At 52.5% G+C, this 23854-nt stretch overlaps 1 protein-coding gene across 2 annotated transcripts in view; it reads right to left on the bottom strand.

The window, feature by feature from the left end:
* Positions 1–23854, bottom strand: part of SLC15A4 (solute carrier family 15 member 4) — an 85125-nt gene that overhangs the window by 59213 nt on the left and 2058 nt on the right. For both annotated transcript variants that reach the window (XM_086681432.1, XM_086681431.1), the window contains exons 2-7: positions 18621–18916; positions 14529–14697; positions 14079–14156; positions 13507–13675; positions 5176–5331; positions 3938–4096 (exon numbers count right to left, since the gene is read on the bottom strand). In XM_086681432.1, coding sequence (XP_086537558.1) covers positions 3938–4096; positions 5176–5331; positions 13507–13675; positions 14079–14156; positions 14529–14697; positions 18621–18916 — 1027 coding nt within the window. The remainder of the gene's footprint in view (positions 1–3937; positions 4097–5175; positions 5332–13506; positions 13676–14078; positions 14157–14528; positions 14698–18620; positions 18917–23854) is intronic.

The raw sequence follows: 23854 nt of genomic DNA, 5'->3' as shown, positions 1-23854 counted from the left end.
AGCCGCCGTCCTGCGGAACAGCAGGAAGGCGACTAAAGAGAGACCATCTCCATGCGGAGTCCTGCGGGTGGTGTTCCCTGCAACTTGGGTCTCGAATCTGGACGTTTCTCAACACCGCACGCAACACCAGAACGCAGCCTGGATGCCGCGGCCAGTTAGGGCTCAGGATTTACCGCATGGTTCGGTAGCTCAGGGACACTGAACTCACTCCAGAGCGCGTGTGCCCTTTACAAGCCAGAGTGCACGGTGACATACACTCTACGTACGATAGGAAGACAGAAGCGTGTCTTTAAATGTTTTCCCGCAAATGTGCAGGTCTCAGCATCCTCAAGGTGATACAGGGGCGAACTTGACCCCGTACCTAACATACCAAATGCTCAACTCGGCCCCAAGCACTAAGCGCAGCATTTCCCATGCAATATTCCCTTTAGTTCCCAATAAATCCCGAGGAGGCGGAAGAGGTTCCAGCCGCAGACCGTGGAGCTCAACCAACAAAGGTCAAATCCAAATGGCCTGACAATCTGGGCTGTTTCCTCATCTGCAGAAGGGGGCCCACAAGACCTCGCGGGCAGCGTCATCATTTGGAGGAAACGAGCAGGTAATGGCCCTGACACAGTGCCCAGCCGCCCGTCTGCCACCGTCCTGTCCTCAGTCTCCAGGTGGGTCCAGGACCATCCACCCCACGGACTGGCGGTCTCTCCACGGGAGAAGCGAGTGTTTAAAGCACCGCTGACCCAACCGCTCAGCACGGAGAAGCAGGAAGGACGCGTGGACAACATACAGCGATGTTTCTACACAAACATCCACGCACAACACGTTGCCCTGAGCTCCCTACATGGACTGACCCTGTCACCACGGCCCAAAGGCGTCCTACCCCTTCCGCCATCTGTCACCTACTGAAAACGCTCCCTGACACAACTCTCGACAGATGAGCAAACACTGTACTTGGTCCCACAGCAGCTCTGACTTCTTACGAAACGGGGGCTTTGTTCCTCTGAAGGGCTTTGTGAAGCTGGCTTATCCTGGTACATCCCTCTGTCTGAACATATACTCATCTGCACCAACGTTTCCGGAAGCCTGTATTGATAAACGCAGCTAATAATACATCGAATGTACGTTTGTACGTGTGCTCACACACTTCTAGAGAACTCTCGTGCACACAGGCTGCGGGAGACCATGATCTCACACGTGGGCTGGTTTGGGAAGGGATGTGGGGACACCTGAGCTTCGGCAGGCCACCTCTCAGCAGACAGGCAAGAACAGCGCTTGAGCCCTCACGGCGGGCCAGGCTCCATTCGGGCACTGGGAGAGAGCCGCACGCCCTTGGTGGAGCCCAGGGTCTGTGGCCACCACTGTGGTGTCAGCATTCAGCGCTAAGAGACGAGGTCGTTGTCAGGACACCGGTGACGTCACTCTGCAGGCTGATTTTGAAACGCGAATCTCCCCAAAGTGAAGAGCCATTTACAACTTCGAAGCTTAGAGCAGGCACGCCCAGGGACTATACGCTGCGTTCCCTGGCAGGTCGGCCTGTGGGGGTGACAGAGGGCATTCAGAGATGGCGTCACCCCGTAGAAGCAATCGCCCTGTGCTTTCTTGGGCCTCTTTACCAACTGCAGGACGATGCACATACAGACAAACTCTGGGAGGTTGTACTTGGGAGGACAGACGCTTGGGCCACGGAGAACTGACCTTACACATGCCCCAGACACATGTGTGAGAACCAGCATTTGACTCACGACAGCCTCCAACTGGAAACCTCGCTAGCACCCAGCAGGAGAGAACAGGTAAGTGAACTGGACAGACTCTTCCCCCGGCTACTCCTCAAATAATAAAGAACCAGCCACGGGAGGACCCACACACGAGAGCGTGGAAGGGAGTGGCCACAGCAGAGCACAGAACAACGGGGGTCCACGGTGCCAGACATCACGGCGCTCCACACCTAGCGGGGTGGGGAGTGGGCTGGCCGCAGGGAAGCCTCCCGAAATGTCCTGCATTCTGATCTGGGTGGAAAACATCTCAAACTGTGCACTTCAGACTGGTGCACCTCGCCGTATGAATCACTCTGGGCCCGATGAGGATGAAAACCAAGCACGCCCGCAGAACAGGTAGGGAAGGAAGGAGGGGGAAGGGGGTGGGGCTCTCCCTTCACACCGCAGTCCTGTGACTGCAGGGGAAGCCACTTCGTGGGCCGATCATGACACACACTAAGCCAGCTCTAATGCTGCTTCAGCAGCAGCCTGAACACAGAGGCTGAAGGGAAGGAGTGGAACAGCAGAGAGCCAGGAACAGCACGGACGGAGCCCGGGATTACACCTGGGCTATTAAAACCTGGTTTGATTTTGGAGGGCGGCTACCGTGTCCCATTCTCTGCCCAAATCCCCAGGTGGGAGGGAGCAGAGAGGGAGCTGCCTGGACCACTGCACAGTTCCGACATCTGCGGCCTCGCCTCGCCTCGCCTCGCCTCGCCACCCAGGCTGCGGGGGCCGCAAGCACAGCTCACCAAAGCTCTCCTCACTGGCGTGGCAGTAAGGAGCGGGGAGTGGCGTGGGGCCGTCTCAGGCTACACGCTCTGAAAACAACACCAACAGACAAGACCCGGTCCAAGCCTGTGCGTGTGCCATGTGCGAGGACTGGAGACGAGCCTCGCAGGGCAGGGCTGGAGGCGACCCTGTCAGAAATAAGGGGTGAACCGTAGTAAAGTCTGAGATACTCAATTAGTGACTAAATACTAAATTAGCCCAGAAGGGATCAAATCTCTGGGAAGCAATGAGATTGACCAAAACCAATCAATCCTTCAGGATATGCTGAAAACTAAGAGAAAGACATAGAATCCACATTGAGGAATCACAGAGACCTGGTCTCTGCAGCAGGGCTCTCTCTGAAGGAGGGCTGTCCTGCGTGCACAAGAACAGATCACGGTCACCAGGACCCATGAGAGTTCTCGGATGCCGTGTGCACCTGCTGTCCCTCCAGGGGCCCCGCGTGCAGAAACCAAGTCCTAGACCTGCCCGCTCTCTTCAGGACGACCAGGTCTGTGCCTGCCATGGAGACGCTCCAGCAGCTGGAATGCACTGCAGCCCACACCCCAGGGCCCACACTGACGGCCTAGGTTTCTGGACGTCACATTGGGACTCCACAGGCCTTCACTCACCCCTTAGGATGGGAATTTAACTCAGCGCAGGGCTTTTGGAATTCTGTAATTTCTGGAAAAGTCCCCACGCTTTCCTCAGAGTTTTAAGGGGATTTAAGACCTGAAGGTGGCTAAGAGTGCTGACCTGAGTTAATGCTGCAAGATTACATAAGAATGTAATGAAGTAATAAAGTTGTTTTCAGAGGCAAAACGGTAACATAAAAAGAAAGAAACTTCCTTCATCTCCTGTGTCCATTTAAAAGCCACCATAAATCTGGAAACAGCAAAACTCTGGTCTTTTCTGAGTGACTCTGTTTAGCACCCAAGATGCCACCTACTGGTGTGAGCTGTAAAATCCCATTATGACAGGCCACAAGAAAAGAAAAACAACTATTTACCTACCTGTTTGTTTAATATCAGAAAATGTAAAGCTACTGTCAAGAAAAGAAAGGAAAATACAAACCAAGATTCAATAAAGGGAATTATGTGCTAGAGTGTTTATCTGCCTCACGAAGACTGTGGTCCACAAGGGGGTCTAAGACGTCTCCGGAAGGCAGCAGCCCCAGAGACTGGCCCCTGGGGCAGATAGAGGCTCACGGCGGCCTCGGGAAACTGGTCAGGATGAAGGAGATCAGGTGTTTGGCGGGGGGGGGGGGGGGGCTCACGCCAATCCAGGAACTGCACACGGCCGCCCCCGGGCAGCCCACCTCCCCTAACGTGACCTTGGCGCTCAGACGCCTGGCCTGCCGTCGCGTAAGCACCGGGTTCTGCCAGTGGCCGTTTTCAAACCACCGGCGGGGCCCTCACCGAAGTCTGTGTGGTTGCTCATCCAGCCGATGGCTTTGATGGACACCAGCTCCAACAGTCCAGAGCCCACGAACGAGCCGACGCCAGAGAAGAAGAAGAAGAAGCCCATGATGGCGCTCTGCATGGACTTGGGGGCCGCCGAGTAGGCAAACTCTAGACCTGTAAAAACAAGGGGGTTGCTTCTGTGAGAGGCGCGGGCTGACGGTGCCCTGCCTCAAACGGCAGGGTGAGCACAGGCCCCACGTGGGGACTCAGCTCCCTGCCCTACTCTGAGGACCGTAGTTAACACAAGGTCAAGAGGTCAGGGGCCCCTTCTCTTCACCATGACAGTCCTTCCAGTCACGGGGCAAAATGTCAAGTCCTTGCTTTCAAACTGAAGGTAGCCTCTGACTTCTCAGTGCTTGGATTTCGGGATGGATCCGTATGGAAAGAAAGAGGTTAAAGAATCAAACTTCTATATTTTCAACCGAGAGGGGTCTGAAAACAACGTATGTACACTAAAATGGGATTCTGTGTTAAGACTTCTTTCTTAACGGCAATATATCTTAAAATAATTTCAACAGAGACATCTATAAGTTCCGGTTTTTATAATAACTAGAAGTGGAGATGTGCAGTGTAGACAACGGTTTGATTTATATCTTTCACAGATCGTGAGCCAATTCTGCGGGAGTCGCTGAGAGGTGAGGAGGGGGAACCACCGCCCACATCCCCCCACAACACACCCAGCTCTGTCGATAATTTTCTCGCCCTCCCCCTCCCTCCCAGAAGCCGGACACAGGCCTGCACACAACACACTCGTCCACACCCCGCAGAACCTCACTCCCAGGACAAGAGAGGCTCGTGCAGACACGTTTAGCAATCAGGTTTGCCTCCTTCACGAAGCCGACCCAGCACACCCAGACACCCAGAGCTCTGGCAGCGGCCCACGGCCGGGGGCCTGGGGGCCGCAGGGTAACCGCAGAGCTGTGCTCAGGAAGTGCCCGACCCGGGACTTCCTCCTTCCCCACAGCAGGGGACAAATGCATGGGAATGTCTTTGGGAAGCCTGGTTTTATACCCAGGAAGGAAGGAGAACCTCACTTCTACAGGATTACCGTACTTACCAACTCACAGTCTGAACCATAGCTGTTGCCAGGAGATACAGAGGCAATCTGCTGTCCCTGCATCACCCCCCCAACACAGGGACACACCCTCCTGCCTTCAAACCAGACCCCAACCCCGACCTCAGAGAAGCCTCACCTGCTATACTTGCAAAGATCTCACTGACGCCAATCAGCACGTACTGTGGGACCTGCCACCATATGGGCAGGTCGGCAGCGTAATACACGACTCTTCCGATGGTCTGGTTAATGGTTTTCTCTTTAACAAGGTCCAGCCTTTTGCTTTCCAAAATTCCTGGAATTAAGTAGGAAATAAGTAGGTTAATAGAACCTCTGTTCGTTAACATTTGCAATTAAACTAAAAAACTACAGGTCTGTTACGATTATTGATTATTTTGAAAATCACATGAAGGAACAAGGCCCAGGGACACAGCTTTCCCCGGAGGTCCCCAATCTAGAGAACCTCCCGGCTCCCAGCTTCCTAGTTACTCAAACACTGATCGAACCATACACGACTCATGTGGGCTTTTCACAGTGCCTCACACAGGAGACTCAACACGTGGGGTTTAATCCTCAAACGTCCAGATGGCTCACCTGTACCCCTTCTGTTTCTAACAGGAGGAGCCAGGCCACGCTAAATAGCGCTGTGACAGAGTAAGAATACGTCCGCTTCTCAGAAGGCAGTGAGGCTGGAGACGTTTCCTCGTCCTGGTACCCGACTCGGGCTGCTGTGCTGACTTATCATCGTTACTCTTGCAACCTACTACTGACAGTGACGCCAGGTTCCTTGTGACCCCAGCGAGCAGACCGCCTTCAGCGGCCCTGTGACCCCACTCAGCTACTGGTCTTTCGTTAAGTGCAACAAAGAGACACTGGAAAACAAGCAGGAGTACAGACAGCCACTCCCTGTAACATGCATGCACGCACACATGCGCGCGCGCGCACACACACACACACACACACACACACACGGAGTGAGGCTTACAAAGACCAGCCGTAGCACCAAGTTCTTAGGTGGAAGAGGCCACCACTTTTGTTTCTAAAGAACTCTGTGAATAAAATCATGGACCTTAGGCTTTGAAAAGCATGCCAACGCGTACGTGTTTAAACCCAGAGAGTGGAGAGGGTCCAGGCTACCAGTGAGGGGGTGGAAGACACATTCTGGAAGCTGTCCCCAAGCTATGTGTCCAGTGAAACGTCCAGAGAGAGAACGTATGGAAGGAGCAAGGGAAGGGGACGCCTCTGGCTCACTGCCATCAGAGACACCTGCGTCCCTTCCCTGGCCGCGTGTCCAGGGGACCCCAGCCCCCACACCACGTCCTCTCACGGGACATGCAGGTGCGGAGCCGTCTGGCTAGTGCTCCCGCCTGCTGGGGACAGGGCGTCTGAGGCGTGCGGTGCCTTATCCACAAGTGACAGCTGTCCTACAGCAGGGCTGTGGACAGCAGTGTTAGCCCGGCTGGAGCATCTTCCAACCACGGGACAGAGTGTGACCCGCTTCCTGTGGGTCGGCCGAGGCCCCCCTCAGACTGCCAGGTCACGGCACCGGCCACCAGCGTGCAGCTGGGTCTGTAGGGAAGGACCCTTCCAACCAGTCCTGGGGGTGAAAACTGAAGCGGGAAAAAACTCTCTTCTTCACAGGGAAGGCCGCACAGTTAAGGGGACGTGTGTGCGTGAGTGTCTGGGGGCAGGGACACCAGCAGGGATATCAGAGGAGAGATGTGACGCGCCGTGGGACAAGACCCCTGTGGTCTCAGCAAGACAACACGGACAAGACACAGACTGCGGGAGAGGAGGCCGGGACAAGGGGCAGTGGCCAGGGGGACCCAGGTGACAGGCCCGGGAGGGGACATGAGAAAACAGATGAGGGTGCTCCTGTGGGGGCCGTGGGGCCAAGCCCACAGCAGACAAGAGGACGCTGCCAGCGGAGGCTGGGGGGCTCCACCAACGACAGAGGCCTGGGCACAGGCCGTCATCAGTGTTAAGAGTGGGAAATAACGAGGAAGCACAGACATAACGGGAAGGAATGTGCTGGAACAGCCAGCGTGGCAAACTCTTCAGTGAAGGACCTGACTCTGCACAGGTCCAGACGAGCACCTGTGGCGGGGGCCGGATGAGGGCCACTGCCCAGGGTGAGGGGAAGGACCAGCCACGACACAGCCGGCAGGCAGGAGTGAGGGGAGAGGGGACGCCCAACAACACGGCAGAAGAAAGATTTGAGAAACACACACCTGGAGTAACAAATGGGCGCCATTTAAGGCATGTTCCTTGAGCCAATGGGCAGCCCTGTGCTCATGGCTTCACAGACACAATGGCATCTGTGATTCACAGAACTGGACAGAATCCCCTCCAAGCTCTTTAACCACGAGCAGCGCTAAGTCTGGTGCCCCCCCCCCGCCCCCCGTGCCCAGGTCTCAGGGGCCCCGCGTGCTCTGCCTCGCTACCAAAGGACCATCCTCCCTTGGTGACGCAGTCAACCCCTGGAGAAGAGCGAGAACAGCATCATCAGCTCGAAACACAGGGACGACCAGACACACACCCCTCCCAGCCCTTGACACAACAAGTAGACAAAAAGTAAGGCTTCGTGTGGGGCAAGGGCTGCAATCTGGAGACCCGCAGGCAAGGCCTGGGTACCATCGACATGACACACAGCTCAGGACTCACTGAACGGAGGGGACACAAAGGTCAGTGCTCGGGCGGCAGTGCGGGAGGCCCACACAGAGTCTCAGGGAGGGTCTGGGCAGGATGCACAGACTACCGCGTTCCTGGACCGTGCGCTCATCCGTGTGGCCCCAGGCCCCTTGAAGGCACTGAGTTTAGGGCCCCTGCTCTAAAGCATCTGATGAACACAGCTGATGGCACAGCAGAGGAACCATTGTATTCAGCACCCTACAGACGTCTTAGAAATGCTACCAGGCCAGAGAGGAGGGCCCGAAGTCCCCAGTGTGGGAGTCATAAAGCCATGATCTCTCCCAAATCCACAATAAAAGTAGGCATCCTTAACCTATGGTTAAATATCAGTACCATGGGAACAATTCTCTGCAATTACTCTTGGGTCATACAGGAAATACAATCCCATTTCCACACCCTTAGAAAACAACAGACATTACAACAAATCCAAGCACAGGAAACCTGACAAAGCAGCAGCAACAGGCAAATTCATACCATTCCACGGTTTTCACTGTTAAACAGGAAAGAGTGAGTGAAAGTAAGTGAAGGATCTAACGCACAAGAGAGAGAAACAGAACAAACCCGAGGTAATAGAAATGCGTCCCTTAATTGTTCTCTGTTATTAGAAAACACAGAGAAAGCGAAATTGATAAATTCAAGAGATGTGTCTACGGAACAATATAAAAACACATACAGTTCTGGCCAACCTAATTTGAAGAAGAAAGAGCACAGAATACACGAAACTGTAAATGAGGAAGGAGGCCCAGCAGGCTTATTTAGAAGACTATATTTATCTCCAGCCTAGAACTCAGTAAAACGAACGGCTTACTCGGGACATTAGAGGAAAAAAAAGCTTAAGGGATTGCGGAGAAAACACAATCTGCACAAAACTGAGAAGAGGTGAAAAAGTCACCCCACGTCTCCTCAGAGTGAGGGGCTCACAGGATTCTCCAGGCAAAGACCTGGACTCCCAGGGAGGAGACAATCACCGTCCCCTGTGGAAATATTGTCCTGCGCACAGGGCCTAGGGGTGCTTCCGGGAGGCCAGGCAAGGTCAACCGTGGTGGGGGCGAGCGGGCGTCAACAGGACAGCAGACTCCAAGCAGTCAAGGCCAGCACCCTCCCACCCTCTCAACACACAGGTGTTTCAGAAATGCAGGAACGAACATCAGGAAGTTAACAGAAATAAAAAACGTGAACATCCCAGGGCGTGGGGGCGGGGGGCACACACGTAACCCTCTTGGAAACCAAAACATGGTAGGAAAAGTCAACATTCATTTCTGCCAACGATACTCAGTAAACGTGAAACACAGCTTACAAATTTGGCATCATCGTGAGTGTGTATCTCACACTCAAGTTCTAAGCTTCCCGCTGAGCCGCCCAGCAGATGCCCCCTACCAGCCTGGCAGGAAGCCCAGCCAACACCGCCCAACAGACACAGGAAGGGAGGGTCACCGCGAAGGCAGGAGAAGAAACCATGTGATCTGAAGGCAACAAGAGACCATTTGAGAAGAATTCACTGAAACTCAGGATTTAAAAAACCTCCGTGTGAGCAAGCGGAAATACCTCGTGCAGCGAGGAACAAGCCTAACACGACCTAAAGTGAAGACGTGTTTAAAACTGCAAGACTCCGGGGTGCCTGGGGGGCTCAGTCGGTCGAGTGTCCGACTTTTCGCCGGTCGTGATCTTGCGGTTCGTGAGTTCGGGCCCCGCGTCGGGCTCCGCGCTCACAGCTGGGAGCCTGGAGCCTGCTTCGGATTCTGGGTCTCCCTCTCTCTCTGCTCCTCGAGGCCCTGCTTGCTCTCTGTCTCTGTCTCTCCCAAAAAAAATAATAATAAAAAAAAGAAACCTGGAAGACACCATAAATAAAGTCAACGGAAAATGATTCAATTGGAAAGAATATGCCTAAGATGAAAGTCTGGATTTCCACATCAGGATGAACAGGAAGAGCCCAGTAGAAAACGCCACAGAGCATACACGGTACACAAATATCAGGGCGGGTTATTTGGGGGAAAATCACCACCACTGCCACCATACGCACTGAAGTGAAGACATAGCGTGTTTAAGCCCTTCAGATAAGAGACTTACAGAAAAGGTGCTCAGTACGGACAGGGGTGCTGATGGAATGGGGCGGGCAGCGAGCCATGAGCGGGCACGTGGACGGACAGGCGTGTGCAGCAAGAGAGGCTGGCTTAAAAAACGACAGGACATTCAACAACGGAATATCATGTAGTTGTTAAAAACCATAATTTAAGTGTGTGGCCGCCACAGAAAAACGGTACATGTAGAGTAAACAAGGAGAGTAGATTATAAATGTGGCTGGTTCGTTTCGTTTCTATTTATTAAGAAAACAAAAAAAACAAAAAACAACAATTTACCTGTAACAGAAAAAGTTCTAGGAAGACAGGACGTGGTGGTCACTGGATGGTGAGGTTCTGGATGCACTGAGGTCGCCCCTGCTTCCTCCGTGTGTCTGTAATGACCACGGATTGACTAGGTGACGCCAATTTCTAAAGACCCACTGTGGACCAGGGGTTCTTAACTAATGCAGGCTGTAGCCCAAGAAAGGCTCTCAGCTGGTTCTGCCCCAATTTCAGGATGCTCTCGGGCCCTGAAGGACCCCTGCCCACACCCGCGGGACGGAGTCCCACGACACAGTCACGAGGGACAGAGGGGCCGGCAGGCGGATGGAGGGCACCACCAGCCCGGGACAAGGGCAGAGCCACTCACCACCTTCCCGGAAGAGAATTCTGTCGGGTTATCAGAAGCCTTCAAAGGGTGCCATGATTACGCTTCTAAGTATTTGGAAAGGAAAGAAATTCCACCGTCGCGGTGACCATGGCAGTGAAAACAAGAGCCCTGACACCCAACACTGGAGAACTGTACGTGAGCATCGGACACGGGAGGATCTTCATGATACTTCAGGGCTTTGTACAGCGCGTGACAAAGGAAAGGAAACACGCCTACCACACAGCACACAGATAATTTTGCCCAGGCACCTGCAAAGTGGTAATTGCAGATTTCCTTAGACGGTGGAATGATGTGTCCTTAAATGTGTGTGTGTGTGTGTGTGTGTGTGTGTGTGTGCGCAATGGCTCATCTATATTTTGGGGGTTTTCTCCTTACATGTAACATGTATAGCTTTTATTATACTCTGTGGTTTTTCTGACGCTTCTGTTTTCTCATCAGGCTCAAATCAGCTTGCACAACAGGATTTCATGTTTGCAAAAACACAAAGGAGGTGCATGTGTACAGATACACGAAGGAGATCAGGCCAGTTCACACCATCCCAGGAGAGAGGCTCTCTAGGGAAATTACAGCTGATTTTTATTTTCTTCTCTATGCTTCCAAGATTTCCTCTCCTCCCGTGAGCACGTATCGCTTCAGTAATTTAAGAACACACACACAATTTTTAAGAAGAAAAGGAAATCTAACCAACGAACACACTTCCTTTTTTCTTATGCACACTTGAGAAAACCCCTCAGGCCTGCCTGATTCTTCTCATCTCAGGGACGCTAAAGAAAACGCTATTACCAGCAGGCATGGTACTAAATGGAAGCTATTGATTGGTTACGGGAGAAGGTAGTAAGTTCAAAGGCAAAACAGTTTCCTTTCGATTGAAATTTTGGTTTGCTATGATAGTTTCAGGTCTCTACTCAAAACGTATTAATGTTCCAATTAAGTAATACTCGCCAGAGCTGGCAGTGACGCTGTGTGAAGCTCGGGCCCCTGTTTACGATGCAGTTAATAAACTGCTGGACTCAAGCACAAGACATTTAAAACCTCTGAACCAGTGACATCGAGGCCCCTCCCCAATATCCGGCCACCAAGCAAAAAAAGCCTTTTCAAGCCTATTAAGAACAAGCATAGCGGGTGTGTTCCATTTCTGAGAAATCAATTCCTACGCGGAGTCTCAGGGCCGTTTGGCCACACGAGCGCCCCGCAGGGCGCGAGCAGCCACTCAGGGCACGGCCTGTCCGCCCCACTGGCGCTGGTGACGGGCGGAACCGCTAGGCCGACCCGGCACTCTCAGCGGTCACCGTCTGCCTGCTGCCTCCCACACGGACACGTACAGAGACCACCGGAATGCCCTCCCCGGTTCTCAGGGTGCCCCCCAGAAGCTGTCCAGCCGGAAATCAGACCAAAGCATAAGACGGTATTAAAGGAGCCCGAGTTTAGAATCTGCTAGGAAATGCCTGAAAACCGAGGACACTGCCCTGCCCAGAGGGACAGAACAAGCTGCCTTCCCCAGCACGTGACCAGTGTGGCCATGGTACAGAGAGGGCTCCCCGATGCAGGGACAGAGGGGAGCTGCCCAGGCCAAAGCTGAGCCCACAGCAGGTGCTCAGGGGAGGCGGGACACACAGACACCAACTCCAGGCGGCTCTGTTACTCCAGACGGCCCCGATGATCTCTGATCCTGCTCAATGAGACCTGCAATTAAAGCCCCACTGTAATTTAGTTTTTATTTGCTTTTGCTTATTTCCCTATGTGCCCCAGGACTGGAAGGGAAACAGAATTATAAAGAAAGCACACAGTAAAAACTTCATTCAGACACAACCTCACTTTAATTATCTATTTGATCAAGAGAAAACGTAATTGTCTTCTAAAATGTCCTGGTCGCTGGAATATAGATCTCTTAGGTCTAGGGACTCATTTCTTTAAATCTATTAAGTACTATATCAATATGTTCACTCTGGGGACAGTGCAGGGAGGCTGCTAGAAAACACTGCCGGAGAATATTAAATTCTGTCTCAGCAGGGCTTCACGTTAAATTCCTCATAACACTGGGTGATATATAGTTGGTTCAAGAACATCAGCTTTTCTGTTCTCGTTATGTAACTACGCTATCTTACGAGTCCATAATTTTCAAATATTGATGAAGGAAGAACTCCAGAGCAAGTTGAGGAAGTCAGTGATACCTCAGTTTCATCAGCAGAAGATATTCCAATCTACGGTTCAGAAGAGAAGAATCACGAAAACACGAGGGAGGCCCCAACGGAAAACTCCCCCCTCAGGGCTGGGATACTTGAGGCATCAGCTCTCAACCGTTTCTTTCTAGGGGGTGCAGGCTGGTCACGAACCTGTGTTTGATAACACCTTTCTTGTCACGAAATGCACAATTTTACATAAAAACGCAAAGGGTTCGGGGCAGACTGAAGCCGACTAGTGGACCTAACGTTAAGAACTAAGGGTTGAGGGGCGCCTGGGTGGCGCAGTCGGTTAAGCGTCCGACTTCAGCCAGGTCACGATCTCGCGGTCCGTGAGTTCGAGCCCCGCGTCGGGCTCTGGGCTGATGGCTCAGAGCCTGGAGCCTGTTTCCGATTCTGTGTCTCCCTCTCTCTCTGCCCTTCCCCCGTTCATGCTCTGTCTCTCTCTGTCCCAAAAATAAATAAACGTTGAAAAAAAAAATTTAAAAAAAAAAAAAAAAAAAAAAAAAAAGAACTAAGGGTTGAGAATCCCCATCTTTGAGAATTACATCAACATTCATCCATTCGGCAATCGACAGTTGTCCAAAATCTCAATCAGCAGGAAGACAACAAGCCTCCTTTGATCCAAGCCAAAAGTCACCTTCCAGAGTACGTGGTTTTGGCTCTAGAAGGAAAATGGCGGAGCCGCAGGAAGAACATCTTACATGTCACATAACGGAAACTAGAAAACAACCACCACCCACGTTCACAGTGTTCTGTTTTCTGGTGCACACGCGGCAGGACCGGGGGCCGGTCACAGTGCTTGGAGTCACCCACAGCTGCCGAAGCCGGTTTCGGGCTCTCCGAACGAGACACAGACGCCATCTCACCTGCAGCGAAAGCAGAGCACATCACAAAGAACATTCCAACGGCAATCCTTTTTAGGGATGATGGGAGTAGGCCATTTCTTCGCAGAATGGGATCAACCAGTTTATCCTTCAAGGGAATTAACAGCAGGATGAGAACCGCGTCGAACATGGTCAGCCAGGCCGCCGGGAACTGGAAACACACAGACAAGGTTAGTTCTTGGGAGGAACACGCAACCATATAACTAATGTCCAACGGGGACAACTGTCTTTCCAGAACAATCCACTCCTACCAAGTGGAACTGCCTAAGGAAAAAGTCCAGGTTCAAGACACTAGAACTGAAAAACACCTCTTTCTAAATGCCTCTGCGTCTGCACTTCTGTGCTTTAAGGGGGGCAAGTGCGGTGAGGATGCTGGTTTAGTGACGTTAGTCAACAATCGGTAAGCGACTCAGCTGACCAAGACCCGTCTCTAAAATGAGCAGAAGCTGCTTCCAGCAAGAATGTTCCTGGTTCCCGCAAGGGCCTGCAGGAGGACCCCGTGTGTCACACAAGCTCCAGGGAGACAATTTCCACATCGCCCCCGTTGTTCTCACCGTGTGAGGAGTGGCCGTGAGGCTGGAAATTGCCGGAATCTTCAGGTGAAGACTCTGCAGAACATACGTTGTCTGCATCTGGGTGAGAAAGCAGTACGGTTGGTGTGCGAAGGCTCGAGCACGCGCCCGCCCCCACCCCGCTCTGGGAGCAGACGCGCAACGCTCAGTTTGCAAACAGCCCGGTTATTTGGTCCCCACACGCGTCGTCTGCAGAGAACTTCGAGAAAGAAGGAACGGAGAAACGAGACTCAAAGGGGGGCCTGGAAAACAAGGAGCACAGCCGCTCCTGGCTCCTCTTGTCGAAGGGTTTTCACGACCCTGAACTAGGCGGAAGGGACTCCGGCACCGACAGTGGGACGCCAAGACCCCGGAGACTCGCAGGAGGGCCACCGAGGCACCCAGGAGCTTCAGGGAGGGGCCGGGGGAGGGGGGGCCCCTGGCGGCACTCACTTGGAAGTACACGGTCCAGTAGGGTATCAAAGCCAAGAAGACGGGGACGATCTTCACAAGGGCCTTCACGTCGTCCACCGTGTCTTCCGTAAACGGCCCTCCGCGAGACCTCTTACATGAATCAAACAGACTGTGTTTAGAAGGGTGCTGAAGGGCTCCAACGCCTTCACTTTGGGAGACAAAATGAAGGAGTTAGTTTTCTTCCACCCCCGGAAATGGGCTGTCTGGCAACAATTTCAGTCTGGAGGCAGGGAGGCAGCTGGCTGCACTGATGTGCCTTCCTTCGGCCCCTCGCTTACTGACTCACGCCGGACGCGGCTCCTACACCAGCGGCCGCACCGCACGGGGGCGGCCGCGGCGGGCGCCGGGTCTCGTCTGGCCTCCAGCTCCGCTCACCCACACCAAGGAGGGCCCACGGCTCCCTCTGCTCCGGCTGCCACCCCAGCTACGTCGCTGCACCAGCGTTTAGGAAAAAAAGCTGTGCGGGATGGTGTGGATTCCGAATCACGCTGCTTTTCAAACGCGAAGACCTTGCGACCATAATACTGAGGTTGTTAACAAAGCCGTTTACTTAACCGCAGCCACCAATGCGGCTGTGAGGAAGGGATCTGTTCGGGGGGGAGGCTGGGGGCGTGACGGTAACACGAGAAGGTCACCTGGCAGCAGGGGGCACTGAGCGCCTGCCCGATAACCTTGACCACGAGCCACGACCACCAAGACGCTCCTGCTGGCCCCACTGCAGAGGAGGCAGCCGGGCCGGAAGGGTAAGCACCCCCTGCCGCGGTGACAAAGCCGGGGGCCAGGACGCCACCCGTCCACTCTCTGGCCACAGGCCTCACCCTCACGCTCAGGCCTTTGGGTCCTGGCTTGGGCACTAGCCACAGAGCTCGCCCGCCTACTCTAGGCCACTGTCACTAGTCAGAAGATGGGCAGGTCCCAGCGGGCAGCTCTCAAACTCTCCAGCGGATATGGATGCTCCTAGGTCCTTAGGGGTGAAACAGCAAAATTTGTTTTGTCGACCAACTACTTTCTAAAGCCAGAAACACTAGGACATAATTAATTATCTTCCAATTCTGCAACTCGGATATAAACGGCTTTCTAGTTGTCTCCTTTGTAGCTTAAACTATCCAACTTAAGTTACCACTATTTTAAATCATTTTTGTCTCATGATTGTTTTTTAATAACACTGACATTTCTTAACCTGAACGTTCGAGGGGGGGCAAAAACTGAAAACTAACTTAATATTTTAGCTACGTCTTGGACAGGAAAGGTAGGTTCCGTTCAACAAACATTTACTGAGTGTCTGCACGTCTGGGTCCATTCTAGCTGGGAGCCAGGGTCACAGAGATGGCACCCGAGCCGCACGCAGCTTATCTAGTAGGGAAAAGAATCAGGAAAACCATGCTCAGGGAGAAATGCTAAATTCCCAAGATAGTATCAGACTCTCTTTTGAAAATATTCACTAAGCTTCTCCAATTTTATTTTTTGGCCAGAAGATGTCCAGTCCTAGGTACGTATTACAGACACGGTCGGTGATTTACCACATCATCTACCCATGTGTTTCTCTAAAATCCTGTCAATGTCGAAGGACAAACCCATTTTTATACATCGAATCATTCCCATGTTACTGGTCACACAACTTGCATTACCAACTGTTCTGAATACCGCTAAGTCAAATGCACCTAACGCTTTCCCTAACTCACACATGTTGTTAGCGTGTTATTGTGCAACACACAAGGGTCCGACAGGAAGCCACAGACACGAATGCCCTGGAACACAGACAGAACCCAGAAAGGGCCCCAGCGTCACGAGGCCGGTGCTCCCCCAGAACTGTCTGCAGAGGCTGCTGTGTGTGCGCAGGTGCGTTCTCCCAGGAAGAGGGTCTAGCGACTCTCAGATTCTCAACCCAAGGTGTGCGTCTCAGAAAAGGATTAGAACTATCCCCACTCAGCCTGACGAGCACATACACATTGATTTTCTCACGTGAAATCGACATGGAGTCATCTCCAAAACACAGACCAGCCCAGACCAAAAAGAACCTGGAGCCACCAGAGCAGATCAGCACCTCGGCAAAACCCCAGGTGAGGCTGCTCATCCCCCTCCCGGCCACGCAGTTCACGGTAACCGGGCTCTCAGCACGGGCCGGGCCACACTAACAGCCATGCACACGCCAGCTTCTCAGGCTCCACGATGACCCTGCAAGATGAGCCCCTGTCCCCTGTACGAAGAGGGAATGCGGGCGTGGCAAGGTCATTAGCCTGCCCAAGGTCACAGAGCCCGGACCCGTGAGTCAGGAGAACATAACTTGAGAACTGTCGGGTCCACCAGCTTCTCTGCCAGACAGTCCTTTCGACCTTAACTGTGCCAGTCGCCCAAAACCGAACCCACAGGGAAATCAGATTCTGAAGTAAGAGTCCAGACCTTTTTCATCATGCCATTTGTGCAGGACACCCCAGAACGTCCATGAGGCCGTGACGTCCTCCTGCAGGAATGTCTACCAGGTACCACATGCACCGACACCCCAAGCCTTCAAGAGGATGGGTCTGCTCACGAGTACTCAACCCAAGGACCGAACGTGTGGGATGAGAGCCCCTGCTTGCGCCTGATGAAGGCAAGGCCGAGGCACAGCACCAGGAAGACGGCACTGCCACCATCTGCGGTCAGGAATTAGGGGTCTGGGCGCCGCACGGACCCGTCAGAATCCCAGGACGGGCGGGGAGAGCTGAGGGGCCACGGCAGCCCCGGGCGGAGGGGCAGGGCCACGAGAGCTATTTTGGAACAGCTTCAAACCCACCGCATGCGACGAAATACCACACGTTCGTATGGCTCAGGGCACCAGCCACGAGAAGGTGGGTGTGGGGGTTGGCGCACGGAACCTTCCAGAGTTCAGTGCCACCCAGCAAGGAATGTGCTGCACAAAGCCCTGTGTGGCTGAGGGGTCGGCCTCTGGCTCAGGGACCGCCCGCCCACCCATCAGGAGTGCCTATCAGAACTCTCCTTGAGGGGGTCCACTACCAAGGGTCCCGGAGACTTTTAGGGATGACAAATATTCTAGATCCTATGTCGAATGAGGCCGTCCTAACTCCAGAACCACCCAGTATGAGGGGTGCACTGTACTACGGGTAGATCACGCTTCAATAATAAACCCCGAAACTGCTGAGCTCTCTTCTTGGGCTAAGTTCCGGACTTCTCTGTATTAACATGCATCGAGGGTGACCTACCATCTGTCCCAGCTTGCCCGGGACTTCCCCAGGATGTGGGACTTCCACCGCTAAAGTTGGGAAGTCCCGGGCAGAGGGGACGATGCAGCTCCCCTACTGCCTCTCAAAATTCTGCTCTTGTGTCGTCCTGTCCCAGAGCGGCCGCAGGGACCAGTGGATGATGGGGCCCACATTGACCCACTCAGCAGCCGATTCAGAAGACAGACACAACAGCTTACTGTTTAGGAAGTACAATACAAGTTAGCGATCGCGGGATGTTTCATTCAAATGAATTTCAAAGCTTTTTAAAGCCAAAAGGGAAACACGGGGAGTATGTATAACGTCTTTTCTCTACCCTCTGCCAATGTCTATCTCTGTCACTTTTACAGAAGTAAGAGGTCCATCCGAACCAGTGGTGACAGGAAACTCAGGGTGGAAGTTAAACACTAAAAGCATGAGTCCCGGAATCAGGCTGCCGGTCTGCCTGGAAGACGGAGACGGCAGGGGCGCCCGGGGGGCTCAGTCCGTGAAGCGTCCGACGTCGGCTCAGGTCACGATCTCGCGGTCTGGGAGTTTGAGGCCCGCGTCGGGCTCTGTGCTGACGGCTCGGAGCCCGGAGCCTGCTTCGGATTCTGTGTCTCCCTCTCTCTCTCTGCCCCTCCCCTGCTTGTACTCTGTCTCTGACTCTCAGAAATGAATAAACGTTACAAAAATAAAAATAAGAGAATAAACATTAAAAAAAAATGGAGACGGCAGCGCCTTACAACGTCCTCGCGTGCGCGTGAGACACTGAAGCCGCCAGCCCAGAGCCCTGCACACGGTAATGTGCGTCAGACACAAACCAGTATTGTATCCACAGCGCTGGGAGCATCGTGTCTCAGCCGGCACTCACCCACTGTGACCGTGCTCTCCGATCCGCTTCTGGGGACGGCACGAATACGCCAGTATCCTGAACACATGCGTGAAGGCACTGCCATCGGGCGGCTTGGTGATGAAGACGCTCTGGCCACAGAGGAAGACCAGGAAAGCCACCCCGATGCAGACCGCTGGGATGAGGTAGCCAGTTACGAAGCCCACGTTCTGCTGAATGTAGGCAATGCCTCCCAGCGAAATGATTGCTCCCAGATTAATGCTCCAATAAAACCAATTAAAAAATCTTCTTGTGGCTTCTGGACCTCGGTCTTTAACCTAAAACAACGGGGAGGAAACAGACTTTAAAACGTGATCATCCTCAAGGAAGAGAAACCTGTGTAAGTGACTACAGTCACCGTCACTGTGGCAGCTTATAAGAAACGCAGCCCCACCAAACGGTGCCTACAGATACATTTGGGGCGCCTGAAAAAGGAGCACCCCATAACTTTAATTACTGCACTTTCTGAGGGTGCTTCTCTTAATCATGCTGAAATCCAAGAAATCCAAGAGAGTTTCTCAAAGTACTGGCTGGGACCACCTGCTCTGGAAACACTGGAATGCTCCCTACAAGTGCCCATTCACAAGACTCACATTCCAGACCCGCCCAGTCACCATCTCGGGGGTTGGGGCCCAGGAATCGGCATTTTAAACATTTTTCCAGGAGACTTGTATTCACAGGTAAGTTTTAGAACCACCGTTGTACAACTCCACACCTTGGTAAATCTGGGGCAAAAAGGAAATCCCAGACTGAACCTAAAACTACATGCTGTTTTCAGATTAGGAAGGCAATCCAGGGAATCGGGAGATTCTGATAAGGGAGAGACTCCTGGGGGGCTCACGAACCCCTCATCTCCTGAACTTGGACATGAGCCCCGGGTCACACTCTGAGAAGACCATATAATGGGCCCCACAGTGCTGCTGACGTTCCACATGGGGACAGGCCCCTCACACCTTCCCACCTTACCTTGATTTCCACATCCACACGGACACCTTGTCTACACCAGCCAGTGATCTCACACGGTTTTTATTACCTTTCCTAAATATTTGCTAACGTTAATTCATTTTTGAGAGACCAAGAAAGACAGAGCGCAAGCAGGAGTGGGTCAGAGAGAGAGGGAGACACAGAATCCGAAGCAGGCTCCAGGCTCCCACCTGTCAGCACAGAGCCCAACACAGGGCCTGAACTCACAAGCCGTGAGATTATGACCTGAGCCAAAGTCAGACGCTTAACCGACTGAGCCACCCAGGCACCCCATCTCACACAATTTTTAAGTAAGCTTCCTAGCTGTGGTTCATGCTGGATTGCATACAAAGACTGCCCTAGGAGCCTCTGTTGTCTCCTCCTTAAGTTATGAAAAGACTAATTTCTGTTCCAGTAACAGACCTGGTTTGTTTCACAGGGCAGAGGCCACACTACCCAAGAACATAGAAGGCTCTCAATGGGGGCCCAGACCACCAAGCACCAGATACAAAAAAAGCACCTTGGTAGCAGTCATATAACCTCATGTGATATTTTCACCTCTATGCTTTAAGATTAAAGTACAGATAGATAGGAAATAGCCAAATCTGTGACTGCAAAGAAAAAACATATTCTAATCCGAAATGATTAAGGACGCCTACTGTCCTGGCAAGAAACTTGCTTCAAGTAATTATATGGGAACCACCACCCCAAACTGAAAATCTGGGTTTTAAATAACCCGCACGTTGTCAGGAGCTTCAACTTGTCCCCAACCCCCGTCAGAAGCGGACAGAGGTCCTAGACCAAAGGCCGGCATGAACGCAGGCTGAAGGATTTATCCTGGGAATTTCTCGTATTCCAAGACAGTTCTTCTGTATCAGTAAACTGGACACGAGTGTCCACCCTATCGCAGACACAGACCGGAGGAAACACCAATTGTAAGCAGAGAAATGGTTACAGAGAAAACACAACGAAGGACAGAAATAGCATGAGAGGTGGTAGGGGTGGCGGGCGGCCAGCCTAGGGGGGAAGAGAACCACACAATTAATGCAGACAGCGTTCGTATCAGTTCAAGCACGTCGGGCCCTTTTCGTCACCTACGGCAGCACCGCACACATCGTCCTGTGTGAACCTGGCAGTGAACCTGTTCGAACTTCCAAGTGTACTTCACCAGTGTTACTTAAAAAAATTTTTTTTTTTACATTTATTTATTTTTGGAGAGACTGAGACAGAGCTTGAGCAGGGGAGGGGCAGAGAGAGAGGGAGACACAGAATCCGAAGCAGGCTCCAGGCTCCGAGCCGTCAGCACAGAGCCCGACGCGGGGCTCGAGCTCACAAGCCGCAAGATCAGGACCTGAGCTGAAGTGACCTGAGCTGAAGTCGGACGCCCAACCAACCGAGCCACCCAGGCGCCCCAGCCAATGTTACTTTAGAAATCTAAGCCTGTTACTAAGGCCCTAAATAAGCACATACCAGTTGTTTTTTTTTTTTTTTTTTTTCCCCACAAATGGGAAGCTGGCTCCTGTAAGCTGCAAATCACATGCTTCTGTGCCCTGAGCTGGCAAGCCCACAGCCAGCCACTTCTCACTAGTCACATCACATCGTCATCTGCTCCGGGGCTCATGCCCTTCCCCACCGCGGGTAAACAAGTTTCTCATGTGACCGGTCCAAAGGAGCTACGGCAGTCAATTCAGAAAAGTCCAGCGAACAGAACCATGTACAGTAAGTCACACAGCTGGCAGATTTGGAAAAATTCCTTAAAATGCACAAGACTGCAACCTTTCCCCCCTCCAGGAAAAAAAAAAAAAAAGTATCATTTCCTCTCTTTATCTGTAAAGTAAGTTTTTCTTCTTTCAGTTCACTATTTGAAAGGACGGTTGCGACCTCTGAAAAAGGTTAGACACTGGGGAGAAATAAGGGGCTGGCAGGACTTCCACCGAAACGGATCGCCTTGGAGTCCTCAGTGGCCCATCCGCTGTCTCAGGGCCGCAGAGGCCCCTCAAAGCTACACTGCCGGACCCCACTCATCTCTCGCTCAGAATGCTCCCTCGAGACCCTGCTGGGGGGTGGGAGGGGAAGGGGACAGTGATAGAGAAGCTTATGTTACCTTAAGAACACAAGCAGACGTCCTGGACACAAGAAAAGCCGGGAGGTGACGAGCAACCCACCCTGGAGAGCAGCCCGACCAACCGGCTTCACGCCCAGACCTCCCTCCACCCGGCAGTCAGCACCCGGCACGGAGCGAGCCTGTGGCAGAACAGCAGCATCGCTTTCCTTCTGAATGCTTTTCTCCTGATACAGTCCGCATACGAAACAATTCCCCATTTGGAAACGTCCATCTCGGTGGTTGGTGGCCTACCCGCACTTGAGCAACCACGGCCACCATCCAATTCCACATGCCATCACGCCACCAAGACACTGTTCCTTTTCAGGCACCTCCCACCCTGTCGCCACTGGCCCCCAGCTACCGCCGTTCTGGCAGTCTTCTTGGTCTGTCCTTTGTGGGCATCTGCGTAGAAATGGAACAAAAAGGACACGTCGCGTCTCACGTCTGGATCTTTCACTTGACACAGTGTTGTCAACATCCATCACGTCATAGCACCCATCAGCGCATCATTTCCACAGCTGGGTGATATTCCATTGTACGGAGGGACCACATCCACCTTATCTGTGCATTGGTTCAAGGACCCCTCACCATTTTACTGAAATGTTTTAATCTTACAGAAAAGCTGAAGGAACAGTAAAACATACGCTTTGTGTCCCCTTCACTTAGATCCTTAGTTCTCTTTTTCTGCACCTGTAAATGACATACTCTCCAGGCTGAATGATTTAAAAATAAGTTGCAGCAGGGTGGCAGTTCACCCCACATGAATCCTGAAATAAAGCCATTCTTCTACATGACCACAGACCATTATCGCACTAAGAAACTTAACGTCGGGGCACCTGCGTGGCTCAGTCGGTTAAATGTCCGACTTCAGCTCAGGTCGTGATCTCATGGTTTGCGAGTTCGACCCCCACCTCGGGCTCCACGCTGACAGCTCAGAGCCCTCATCGGATTCTGTGTCTCCCCTCCCTCCCCCACTCGCACTCTGTCTCTCTCTCAAAAATAAACATTAAAAAAATTAAAAAGAAACAATGTCGGGGGCGCCTGGGTGGCACAGTCGGTTAAGCGTCCGACTTCAGCCAGGTCACGATCTCGCGGTCCGTGAGTTCGAGCCCCGCGTCGGGCTCTGGGCTGATGGCTCAGAGCCTGGAGCCTGTTTCCGATTCTGTGTCTCCCTCTCTCTCTGCCCCTCGCCCGTTCATGCTCTGTCTCTCTCTGTCCCAAAAATAAATAAACGTTGAAAAAAAAAAATTTAAAAAAAAAAAACAAAAAAAAACAATGTCAATGCGATTGTATCTAATATGTGGTCTATAATCCAATTACCCCCCAAAATGGCTTAAAAAACACCGAGGATCCCATCATGACACACACAATGCGTTTGGTTCTCAAGTGTAACGTCCTTGAATCTAGAGTGGTCAGTCCTATTCTTTTCAACATAGGGTCATATTTGAAGAGATTAGGCCAGTCATCTGGTTGAAGAGAGCACTTTTTTTTTTTTAAATGTCCACGTGATTAAGCATGGAGGGTTCCTTCTTTGTCATGCATTCTAAATAACCTTTACAAGACCATTCACTCCTTATGAATGTTAATTGCTAGTCTATTATCCACTGGAAAGAACTGACTTTTAAGTCAGACAGCCTGGGCCCAACCCAGCTCCCACTCCCTTGCTATGGTTCTGCGCAGGCCAAACGTTCTCAGCCTGTTTCTAGGAAGACAGGTAACTCCAGTACATAGATCGTCAAGAGGCTCAGATCAGGCAGCGTAACAAGAACAGTGAGGGCCATGGCAGGGGATCACGTGGCTGTGCGGCCCATGCTGTGCCTTCACTGACGGCCCCCAAGCCCCAAAGCCACAAGCCCAGGCCTCGAGACCCAACTCTGCACGCTTTGTGTTTCTGCCGCGTTTCCGCCGCAGAATGCCCAGGACCCTGGCTTGACCACTTGCTATGACGAAAAGAAACTATCCTTTGTCCATCCACCTCCTTACTGGAAAGGAGATTCAATGACTTCACGTACGCAAAGCACGTTTCACGGGGCAGAGAAGGAAGCCTTCAGGACGTCAGGCATCCGTCATTCCCAACATCATTAGAAGGTGCCACCTTCCTGTAATGGGTGGCCTGACACAGGTACGCTTACAGCTCAGGTTCAAAGGA

Source organism: Puma concolor, chromosome D3, assembly GCF_028749965.1.
Source record: "Puma concolor isolate L17-30 chromosome D3, mPumCon1.1.hap2, whole genome shotgun sequence".
Taxonomy (NCBI): Eukaryota; Metazoa; Chordata; class Mammalia; order Carnivora; family Felidae; genus Puma; species Puma concolor.
Note: the sequence above shows the minus strand (reverse complement) of the source record. Positions and strands in the feature narration are given on the sequence as shown.